Source organism: Coffea eugenioides, chromosome 7, assembly GCF_003713205.1.
Source record: "Coffea eugenioides isolate CCC68of chromosome 7, Ceug_1.0, whole genome shotgun sequence".
In the NCBI taxonomy this organism is placed as follows: Eukaryota; Viridiplantae; Streptophyta; class Magnoliopsida; order Gentianales; family Rubiaceae; genus Coffea; species Coffea eugenioides.
In genome coordinates, this window is record NC_040041.1 from 9,581,452 (window position 1) to 9,593,541 (window position 12,090).

At 35.8% G+C, this 12,090-nt stretch overlaps 2 protein-coding genes across 2 annotated transcripts; both read right to left on the reverse strand.

Moving 5' to 3' along the window:
- Window positions 1–56: 56 nt before the first annotated feature.
- On the reverse strand, window positions 57–3,551 carry LOC113777512. Its single transcript, XM_027322624.1, has one exon. It carries the CDS (start codon window positions 3,062–3,064, stop codon window positions 1,862–1,864), a length of 1,203 nt encoding a protein of 400 aa, XP_027178425.1. The 5' UTR covers window positions 3,065–3,551; the 3' UTR covers window positions 57–1,861.
- A 3,940-nt stretch (window positions 3,552–7,491) lies between these two features.
- LOC113778561 (U-box domain-containing protein 21) lies at window positions 7,492–9,086 on the reverse strand. The gene has a single exon (XM_027324002.1). The coding sequence runs from the start codon at window positions 8,897–8,899 to the stop codon at window positions 7,571–7,573; it is 1,329 nt and encodes a 442-aa protein (XP_027179803.1). The 5' UTR covers window positions 8,900–9,086; the 3' UTR covers window positions 7,492–7,570.
- Window positions 9,087–12,090: the final 3,004 nt, after the last annotated feature.

Sequence of the window (12,090 nt, forward strand, 5' to 3'; positions counted from 1 at the left end):
TGATGTTGTTATGATAAGAAACATAAGCAAAAGATCCTCTCTACTTTGTAGGTGCCCGCTTTGGTATTCCTTTACTCCTATCTGAGCCTGATCTTTTGAGTTGTTTGCTTTGCTCTGCCTCTGTTGGTGGTGTTTCGAGTGCATGGGAGGTAGATTCTGGATTATATGAATCTCTTGAGCAGACCTCTATCTGAAACTTTTATGTACATAACATGAGAAAATTGTACAAAATGAAAGACTTGTTGAATGAATTGGGTCCGTCTTGCAATTTTACCTGACAAGCAATGGAGCAGTACGAGTAATGGTTTGCATCAATGAGCTTTCTGCGGCAATTATTACAGCAATCCTCCTCTTCTGTTCTTGAGCTGGAACTAGGCAGCGGGTGCAAAACTATAACCTTTTTCCTATTGCTTCTGTATGGCTGGAACAATAATTGAAGCTATGAGAAGCTAACCTTGAGATATGATCCTGACTGGGACTAAATAGTGATCAACTAAGCTCAATATTTGCGTGGCCCTGTCTCACAAGTAAAATTTATTCTCCATTTGACTCCATATCTGAAATATGTTCCAAGCGAAAATGGCTATAGTGCAAATACTCCAGAACAAATTTTTTTTTTTTTTGGGACTTTGTCCTTTTCATCTATCATTCTGGCAAGCTGTGCTGGACTCTAAGGACAGCTTACTTCCTTTCCACACATAAGTTTTCAGCCGCATGACAACTTGAGGTACCAGGCAATAGACCATTAACCCGTGAAAAAGTTCAGATGTGCTTCATTCTGTGAGTCTGTCACATGCTGCATATAGTAGTCTAGAGTTTTAAGGAAATACATGTTAGTGAGTGTAGGTTGAATTTATGCTGCAGTAGATAAAGTGGAAATTTAAAAATCCCCTACTTTGTTTGGAAAATTAACATATTAGTCAGGTTCAATTAACAAGCTTACATTTCAATAGGGGTTATCCAGTTAATTCCTAGTTTGGAAGATACAGCTACTGGTTCCTTCTTTCTCTCTTGCAAAGGTATTTAGCAAGTGCTACAAACGGTATTCTTTTGCATTCGAGATCAACATGTCTATGTAATCTTTATACAAGCATAGAAATATTTGCAGAACTAAATGCCCAATATGTGTAGGCCTGTCCATTTCATTAACCTAGGCATGGTTTACTGTGTGCCCTTTTAAGTAGATTGCAAGCCAGGATAGCCGCCTTTTGTAATCCACTTCTCTTTTGTTCCTTGATGGACAAAGAGTTCGCTACAGCAGGAAAAAGGGTGGATAGATATGCTGAATCATTTGTTATGTGTAAATGTAATGGGCTATTTCCCTTTAATTCTTTTGGCAGAATGCCCCATCAATGTCAGACATTTTTCAACATAATCTGAAGGGAAATCTTGAGGTGCAATTACATGTTAAATATCAAATACATACTCGAAATTCAAGTAAGCCTTCATATTTGAAATCCAAGTAAGCCAACATGACAGAGTAGACTAGTGCTATTATATTTTGTCAGATATGCACAATAAACAAAAGATTTAGAAATTAAAAGAGGAAGTGTATGTAAGGTAGAAAGATCTAGGATCTATATTAAAATTGGTGTTTGAACTGTTAGTTTACATGAATAAAAAGGTTCATTTGAAGGTGAGAAGTTCCAGACAACAAGAGGCCCTTAAATTTGAGCCTAGAAGACATAATCTGCTGAATTAACTTGGAACTGTATTTAATCTGCAGCTTTACTTTTTGCCATAAATTAAAAGTAGGAATGTGGACAAAAATTTTTTCCTTTCAAAATTTGAAAGAAAAAAGAAAATTATCGAGTGAGAGAAATGAGAAATTGATCAACATGTAATAAATTAGCTAATACAATCACCAAGAATTCTTTAGTGGCTTCTGTAATAATGCTGAAAGATACATCTCACGGAGTTCTGGCCCTCGGTCCAGTTTTGGCCCTACTACCCACTTCACCTTGTTGAACCCAATGCTTTCTATTAGAGGTGCATAAACCTGTTCCAGCTGATCACCAACACAGAAGAAATGGTCAAGCCAGAAGAGTCCCCCAGGTCTAAGCACCCTATAGATGTCAAAGAACAAGAAATGAAGCAGTGTTGTTGGTATCCAATTGCTCAAGACATGCATTGAGTGGACAATATCCAATGTGTTGTCAAAGAATGGTAGTCTTTGTGAAATGCTTATGTACAAAGGTATCACCCCTCTTGATGCTATAAAAGTATTGAAAGGACCATTCAGGTTCATGGATGTCGTTATTATTGTTATGTTCCTTTCTCTCATTCTTACTGCAAATGTGGCCACGCCTCCTCCAATATCCAGCCCTATCCTAATGGTGCCAGGTTTCTTTACTGCCAGTACATCATCTATGGAGAAGTCAAGGCCGTCACTGATGCTTGTTCCTGCCCATCTATGTTTCTCTCGACCTTCAAGATCAAAACAGTCTTTACAATCATCAAAACCTTTCTGAGTATGCATTCGATTAATGAGACACGAGTAGTTCTTGCAAGAATATGCAGTCCATACAACAGATGAATCTGATGGTGTGGTCCATGAGCTTTGTGGAAGAGGGTAAGGTTCCACATATTCCTTCTGGGCAGCTGGACGGCAACGGCGGCGTGGGAGTGGCTCACAGCCCTTCAGAAGAAGCTTCTGGGCCAGGAGTTCATCATCAGGGCAGGACCCGTTGACTTTGTACGACATATATCGACTAAGCTTATCAGGAAAGAGGGTGCAAGCATGTCCAACTGGAGGTATCATTTTGTCAGAGTTGAAATTTGTGTTGAATCCAAAGGGGAGCTTCTGTGGAGACGTGAAAGCAAGGAACTCCGCTGGAAGGTCTGCAGTTGTTTGCGTCTCATCTTGCTGTGCATGCTGACTAATGATGGGTTCAGTAATAGTGTTGGTAGCAATGGTACTAATAGTGTCTATGTTGGAATTTAGAGTACAGGAAGAAGAATGCAGTCTTGTGGAGACAAAATATGTTAGAAGATTTGTAGATAAAAATAGGTAAAGCAAGAAAATGTTGAAGGAGAGTGGCCTGGACTTTTGAGGGGAATCCATGGCTAAATCTTCCTGCTACCTTAATTGCTTAGAGTTGAAGATGACTGTTGATGTTTGTTATAGAGTTGGTGACTAAGTGTCTGCATGCTTCCCAGGAGCTTCATATTAAGTCTTATCGTCTGTATAATATTTAAGAAGTCTTCGCATCTCTTAATCAGCTGAGTGATATTGCAGCATTGCCCCTGTTATGCAACCAATTGTTAGCTTAAGCATGGATCATTTGGACATTCTCTGCTTTAAGTGGCAATTAAAAATTAGGCTGATTCAGCACTGATCACTCTGTCATATACAATCTAATGTAGCTGGTAGTGAAATGGCAGAAAGTCAACACTTTTGATGCTCAAGGAAGTCCAACTTCAGACATTAACTGCTCAAAATCCTAGGGCTTTTGTTCAACAGTTTAGTCTATAGATGCAAAGGAAGCATTTCTTTAGCTCATTCCCTCTTCCATTCTTTTAAAATAGCATTTTTTGTAAGGGTTTAGTAAATGCCATCTTCACATAGACGTTTCTTGCAGTCAGATGTGAACCACACTTGTGCAATTATTTATTCCCATTTTAGATGTTTAGATCTTAGTGATAATAAATCTCACCAAGGTGAAAGGCGTTATATACTGCATATCTGGCGGAGCAACCCACATGCCTGTCAGGGCTTCAATTCCAATATATTTACTTGGTTTTTTTTTTGGATTAAAGTACTGAAGTTGTAGGCCTATGTTAAGTATCTCCAAGTGGAGTAGTAATTCTCCAAGTGGCTTCCAAAAACAAAAATTCAAAGATGTTTACTCGTGTTTAGTACCAGCAACTATATCTTAAATATTCCATGAATTATGACTAGGGAAGTTATATGCTTAAATATGTTGTGGATCGATCATACACATGTAGTACGAATTGACTTGTATCTTAGCATTTTGATTGGTTATTAAAGAAATAGTAATTGCTTTTAAGCAATTATTTGACGAGGATTGATGGGATTTGTTTTTATGTTTCTCCTTTGTTTTGGTAATTACTCCCTCTGTCCCATTTTGATAGTCCTAGTTTTTCTTTCACACAGTTTAAGGAAAAATAGTTAACTTTGTTGGAAAAATAAATTTAAATTGTTATTTTCCTAAAATATCCTTATATTAAATAGAGTACAACTATATATTAATTATTCATAGAAACTTGAATTGATGGTCAAGAAAGAATCGATCTTCATTTTACATTATTTCACATTAAATCTATATGTATTAAATGGGGTAGGTTAACAATCTATATTAAATAAGGTAGTTTATACTAATAACAATCTGCATTGAATAAGGGTATTTTAGAGAAATTAAAATATAATTACATTTTTCAATTGGAAAGTGAACTATAATTTGGAACAGACGAAAAAGAAAAACAGGACTGTCAAAGTGGGACGGAGGAAGGAGGGAGTAATATGTTTCTTGATTGATCCAAGTGACTGCTAAATCCCCTCTGACCATTGGTTCTGTTCATTAGTCAGAAACCCCTTTTGCTTTTGGGCAATTTATGAGTGTGTCCCATGAAGGAGGATGAAACTCATTGCAGGTTGGTGGGCTAATAATCTACTAGTATTCTCATTCCTAATGAATTGCTGATCCAGATGCATCAATTCAACATTAGACTTGTGTGATGACAACTGAAAATGTAAGATCTAATCTGGGCTAAAAGTAAAGATTCTGAAAAGTCAAACGATAAACCCTTTCTGAATGCCAAAAGGCTTTTCAACCCACAGAAGAGAAGAAAGAAGATTAATCAATGCCAGAGCTCAGCTAAGAGCTTTTAGCTATATAAATATATGATGGCTCAGACTTCCTACAGCTGTTTAGTCTTAAAATCCCCCTAACCAAGTTAAAAGGTGTTTCTTAATTCACAGCGTGGAATGTTACGAAGTTGTTAGGAGAAGGGTGCCTTTGATTAACCTATTATTAAAGCATTTCTTGACCCTTAAGAGGAAGAGTATTAGAAATGTAATAAAAAACTTATATACTGCAGCTCATAGTATTCAAAAGATCCCCACTTAGTTAGAAGATGCCTCCAAAAACATAGTATTAGATAAGAGTATGTCAATGTGAAGAAATAAATATGATTATTTAATGAGAGAAACTGTACTAAGTAGACTTAACCCTTTGAAATATTCCATTTAATTTCTTTACTAAAAAAAAGAGAATAATATTAATTACCCAACACTTCTTTTTCTTTTTTTTCAAAAAATCCAAGCGAAGACTCTAAACTTTACAAGAGAGAATAGAAAAAGGGAAGAGTTCGAGAGCCGAATCAAATACGTTATAATCACCTAACTATTGTCCTTACTGGTTAAGATGATCCACAATTATCCTCTTCCTCCATTCCTGGGTAAGGTGTATCCGGGACCTCCAAAGATGATCCCCGAGTTTATTGGAAGTATGGTATCCCCAAGAATATTGGAGTTACATGTGGAACATGGAGGCCCAAAATTGGTGGTATCCTGAGCTTCCATTCTCAACTTTAGACTTGATAAGATGGACTATGAAGAGATTTGGGGCTTGTTCTCCCTTGATTTAAATCTTGTAAAAGTTAATTATAAAAAATAATTAAATAGAATAATCAGATTTAGCTAACTATTAACAGATCTAAAATCTGAACACAAAACCAAGCAAAAAAAAACACTAATTATTCAAAACCAGAACACATAATAAGGTGAAATAATCAACCAAGAACAAGGTTCATCGTTATTTTGCTTTTCCATTCTTGAGGCACGCCAACTGCACAAAAGGAACCTCTATTTGTGAAAACAAAATTAAATAACTAAGTAAATAGATCAATTTTAATGAAACACAGCAACTAAAGGAGTAGCTTTAGAAAAATAACTGCAACCTTTCTAGAAATTAATTTCGTCACTATAGCAGCTAGAAATCTTAAGAGATTCAACGTCCATCGTGGGTAGGCAGGCCGGCACCAAATTTATAGTTTGAATGAGGTTTTCAAGAAACCAAATACGTGTGTCCTCCTTCAAATGTATTGTCGTGTGTGATTTCAAAATAATTTGATCCAAGAGAGAAAACATGAATTTAGGGGCTTGAAATTACTATGCAGGTCATTGCAACATCTAGCTAATGTGCTCAACATGGTATAAATCCCAAATGGCCTGTCGCAAACTACACATTGCAATAAGATTATCCCTTTTTTCTTTTTGATAAAACATCATAAGTTCATTAAAATTTGCACTAATGACAGAAAGTACATCATAAATCATGCACAGATTATCCTCTAGCTATAAATTTGTAACTAATTGTCTAGCCAAAAAATTTTAACAAATTGGTTTTTCCTTGCTTTTCTTGACGGGCTAGCTAATTTATCAAATTTGTTGAACTATTTCCTCAATGTGAACGTACATTAAAGTTTCATGCTCCTTAGTTAAATTAGGTGAACTTACCACATGGTCTTAGGGAATAGGATTCCTATTACATGTAGTTATCTTTGAAGAGTCATCTTTTCTTCTTTTTTTTTTTGGCCCCTCAATTTCGACAACAATGTTGAATGGTTAATGGTGGGACTGGTATAATATTTCTAGAAAAATTTCAAATAGTTGACCCCTGAAGTGAACATTTTCCTGCTTTACATGGCCTGATTGATAAATCTACTACTATTAAAATACCATTTTAGGATTTTGCAAGTTTGTAGAATTTGCAATTTACCCCTGCAACTGTACCTCAAGGCTCCCTGAAGGCCTGAACCGTATATTTTATCATGAAATTCCTCCTATATCACCAATGGAATAGTATTCATCAAATGGCCCCCTCAACTATAATTTATTAAAAATCATTTGTATATAGTGTATTGTTTTTATTCTTTAATTTCATTTGTGGTTCTTGGGAGGGAATTGAGCAAATGGTTGAAACTTCATTTTCATGTATGTACATTAAAATGGTGTTATGATCCTAAGTTCAAGTAAAGAAAATTACGTTTAGCTTTAGACATTAGCATAACTTGTACTTCTCATACACTTCTATATAAAAAAATTTTGACATTAATCTTTTTAAACTAAGTTAAGAAGATTGAATTCAGGCGAATGGTTGCCTGGTTGGGGATAGTATTACTCTTCTAGAAGAAATAGAAAAAGTGAACCAATAAACTATACGATATCAGTTACTTTAATTCGCTTGTTTGCGTCCAACTAATAATATACAACTATTCAATGCCGGATTTTGGCAATAGTCCAGCAGTCAACCTATGACTTCTGCGCCAGAATTCACGAAAAATGAAGTTGGAAAGGAAAAAACTTTAATAATTTAATAAAGTTTGAGGGGGAAACCAAAAAAAAAAAATGAAACAATCTGAAATTTTAATTGTTTCGCAGGCACAATAATCATTGTTAAATCGTATGAAAATTCAGCACCAGATCAATTGGCCAAAGAATCAGTAAAATTTACAATGATGTATAACTGTAGTGTAATATATATATATATATATTGTATATCCTATACATTTGCCTAATTTCTGCAAAAATTATCTAGTTCAGTAATCAATATGGCCTCTGAATATACTTGAAACCGCTTAATGAATCAAAACAATCTATTCTATTTCTGTAAAGATTCATCAACTTCAACAGTTCAGTGATTTTCTCTTTGGTATTTTCACCGCATCCAACTTGTAAAACAACCAAAAGCTTCTGAAAAGCACCAACTTCCAATGCTTCAATCACAGGATTTTCATCTTCAACCTCTTTACAAAGCTTCGACAAAGTTGAGACGGCAAATTCTGTACCCATTTCTGAAACCCTCAAAATTTTCTTAACCAGCAATGGCATAGTCAAAGCATTGCTGCACGCCTTTTCTCTTCCTTCTTCCCAATTGCATATGGCCTCCAAAACTCCAAGCGCCTTCTCTGATGTACTTTTTTCTCCATCAACAAGCATTTCTACCACCAAAGAAACCAAGCCCATCTCAACAAATCTTGATGCCAACTTCTCACTCTTTTCAGATTGTAACATGTAATATGTGACCATTAGAGAAGCTTTTGTGGCTGTAGGGCCAATTGGGACTTTCAAAATCTTGAACAAAGCTTCAGAAATGCCTTCAATTTCTATTAGTCCATCGGAAATTTGATGGTCTAAAGAATTTGCAAGCAACTCTTTGAGTACCATTACTGCATGTTGTCGTGTGGATAAATCTTCGCCGTGCAAAAACCATGCAATGCAACGTAAGGACGCCGATGAACCTAGCTTGGATTGGCCTTCAATCCCAAGTGGGAACATCCATGTCAATGCAGACAAGATCTCCTTTAGTAAAACTTCGTGTTTCTCCATCGAATCGCCCGCGAAAGTCTCGAATGAAGAGGATAAAACATAGCCAACTCCATTTTCGACTACGCGTTTTTTGTTACGTTCACTTTCTTTCGCCAAATTTCTGATCTTTCCCACCAATTCTTGGCACTTGTTTCCATCTTTACGAGTTGTAGCAGCTACAATCTTCGAGCTGATCTCCGAAACCTCATAAGGGGTTATCGGAATCCTGGGCGTTGGTATCCTTTCTACTCCATAAGATTTATTCTCAACACACCAATCTTGAATCATCCTCCTTATGGAATGGTTTGGGATTTGATCAAAACTCTTCAAGGCTTGGTTCGTCACGGGACAAGTTTGATTGCCAGCCTCAATCCATCTTTCGATGTTCTCTCGATCATATGTGATCCCGGTTGACAATGTCACAGGATCCTTCATTAGATCAAGAGAAATCGGGCACTGAAAATGTTTTGGAATCGTGAGTTCTAAGTCACAATTCCCCTCCAAAGCCTCATTTTTCCTAGCCTGGCCGCGGCGATTTGCTCTCTTGTGTCTCCAAGAAAAGATCATGCTGAAGCTTGAAAGTACTACACCAAATCAATGAGAGCAAAAGAAAACAAATTGTAATAATGTGATTTCTTGCTTGCTTGCAAGAATAGGCCAGATAACGCCCTATTCACAATGAAGTTTACAATATAGAAGATAACATATAAGGCGGATTGCTTGAGGGAGTTGGATATATATGTATGCTTCTGCAATAAAGAAATAGGACGATGAAGGTTTAATGGGTTAGGTGATTCGTTTGTGTTTTCTGCGTGTGTATTACGAGAATCAGCGTTTTTATACGGGCATCAAATTATTGAGGTCAAAGACTCAAAGGTAGGAATAGGTAGGGGAAAAGAGGGAATTGTTCAAAATCATAGACGAGAATAATAAAGCGATGTACGTTGTAGTATTTGAATGTTGACCGTTGAAGGTTTGAAAATAAGAGTCCAATTGTTCACGATGGGCAGCGCAGCGCATGCTGGCAAATGTTTCGTATTTTAATTAGATATTGAAATTTTGCAGTCGGCTCAAGGTGTTTGACTGGAAGACCCAGTCAGGGCTCATGCATAGGACAGTGGGAGCTGATCTGGTAAACTAATACTAATTTTTCTTTGTAATTGTTTTACCATTCAGATTGCCGTCTGTCTTTGTTTTGTTTCTTTCCTTTTCCTTCTTTACAGTCCTGCCAACTTTTCACCATTTGTTATTTTGTACTACAGTGCAAATTCCCAAGTGTAGACAAAAATTTAAAATTCGGATAGTTCTAAAAGCCAATGAATGAATATTTATTGAGAAGTAAGTGTCCCAAAGAGCAAAATAAGCATTCTTTAATGGTGAATTGTTTATCTGCGAATTAGTTTCCAACGAATGAATGCCGAATTGGCATTATAGTAGACCTCTTTTACTAAAAAGAAAAGAGATAAGAAAGTAGGTAAATCTCACTATCAATATAATAACTCTGAGCGACTTATATATGGTTCGTAATGGTGATTGGAGCCGAATGCATCTAAACTTTTTTCTTACAAAAAAAAAAAAAGATAAATCATCGTTCTGTACAAAGAAAAAGGGTGGCCTTGTTTGACAAGCAAATTTTTAGCCAAATTTGTTTGTTACAAGTTTTTTAACAACTTTAATTACAGTAATCTCAAAAAAAATTTCAAAATTTTTAAGCTATACATTTCAAAATATCCAAAAATTTACATATTTCAAAAATTTTTTCTACAACTTTTACAGTAAGTTACAGTAAAATTTTAGACAAATATCCAAAAAACTCACTTGCCAAATGGGGCCGATATTTCATTTCTATTAACACATAATCCTACGAATTAACAAAATACTTTTGTATGTCTTTTCTTTTCTTGTGATCATAAGAGACAATTTCCCCTCAATTCCCAAATTGGAGGTATCGATAGTAGGAAGGCTCCAAATTCACCCATTTGCAAACAAATTATTGTCAAAATATACATTATTATACTCACCATAATTAATTTCTGACTATAATCCATTAGTACTTTCCTTATAGGAATCTGTGAGTTCTATTTGGCCAGGCGCCTATGAACAAATTGGCCATAGTTTATATCGACAGGTCATACAAGTTCCAAATGACAAAACCATTTATCTGCCTCTTTTTCTCTTTTTGGGTAATTCAGTATCCCCACGTCTTTTGCAATTTGCAAATACTATCTAAATATACAACTGCACCTCTGTAGAAGCCATTTTTTTCTTGCGAGAATGAACATTCCGGTCTTATCTAGGGACCCTTGATGTTTAACGTTCTTTTCTTGGTTGTATTGTCCTCTTAATAATGGTTTAAAACTTTAAGTATTCAAATAACTATAATTATCTTTGCTTAATGGACCCCCAGGAAATGCAATTGTTGAATATTCCATTCAACTATATGGGTTTCCACCTTGATTTAAGAAAAATGGTACACTATTCTATCTACTCTAGTCTCAATAGGCTCAAATTAAACAACTTTGCACCGGGATGATAACACGGCTAAGTTTTGACCCATTGCTTTGAAATAAGTGCAGTCTTTCCCGCTTTTGAACGATTGAATCATGCTAAGGTTGTACCCAAAAACCGAACAAAGTAGAAGGGTCCACACAAATTGATCAAAATTTTGTTGACAGAAATAAAAGGAAAAAAAAAATTGAGGTGAGATAGTACTAAGTTAGTGTGTTTGGATTGTAAGTTATTTGAGATATTTTTACTGTAACACTTTTTGTGATGTGATGTATATGAGATAAAAAGGTAATTGGGAAGATAAAAAGGTGTATTGAAAATTGTAATGATGATGTAAGCAAATATATTTGGACAAGAACAGTATTAGATAACTTTTGATGCTGTTAAAAACCAATTTTAAAACTTCCTTGAACAAGAACAGCTTGATTGTTTACTTGCGAATATCGTGCAACCAATTAATAAGTCGCATCAGAAGGTGAGAAGGGGCGTCTTGATCTTTTGTTGGTATAAAGTGTACATGAATTTTCTTACGGGTCATATATGGATATCCTTTTTCTCTTTTGGTGAATATATAAAAGTGCAAAAATTAAAAAGAGAAAAGATAGCCTACCCTACGTATCCTTATACTATATAAGATTGAGTTTTGATCAAAGAGTAGGTTGAATTTCAACCGCATAGGTAGGGACTTTTTGGGAATTCCTTATATTATGAAGTGTTTTGCAAGCTGAAGGTACAAGTAAGTGTGATTGGGTATATTAACCGAAATGGCCTCCTTTATAGACATTTAAAACTTTAAATGTGGTTGCGTGTTTGGGTATTTATGGTATGTGCAATTAATCTGGAACCATTTGTTGCTTTTGGTACAACTCATATAAGCATATGGGTTTGTGTAATTACTGAAATGGCCTTTACACAGCACACGTTCAGCTCTTGAGCCGCAGACAGCCGTTTGGGACTCGCGCTTTGACTGAAATTGCCTAAAATGAGTCTTGGCCGCTCTCACAGACAACCGTTTGTATCTGTAACTTGAACAGCCTTTTTCCCCGCTGTTCTTGGCCACTGTTGCCTAATGTTTCATGAGCTTTCCGGATAGCTTCATGTTTGCATCTGGGTATTAGTTTTTGTATTCTTTGGATGTTGTCTCATGATATTGTTAGCTTTACCGTCCTGATCCCCAGCTTGTCTTTTCATCCTCTCTCAGGTGTGAACTCCACTATTTTGCTGTCATTTATGCCTGAATTTAACAGCCA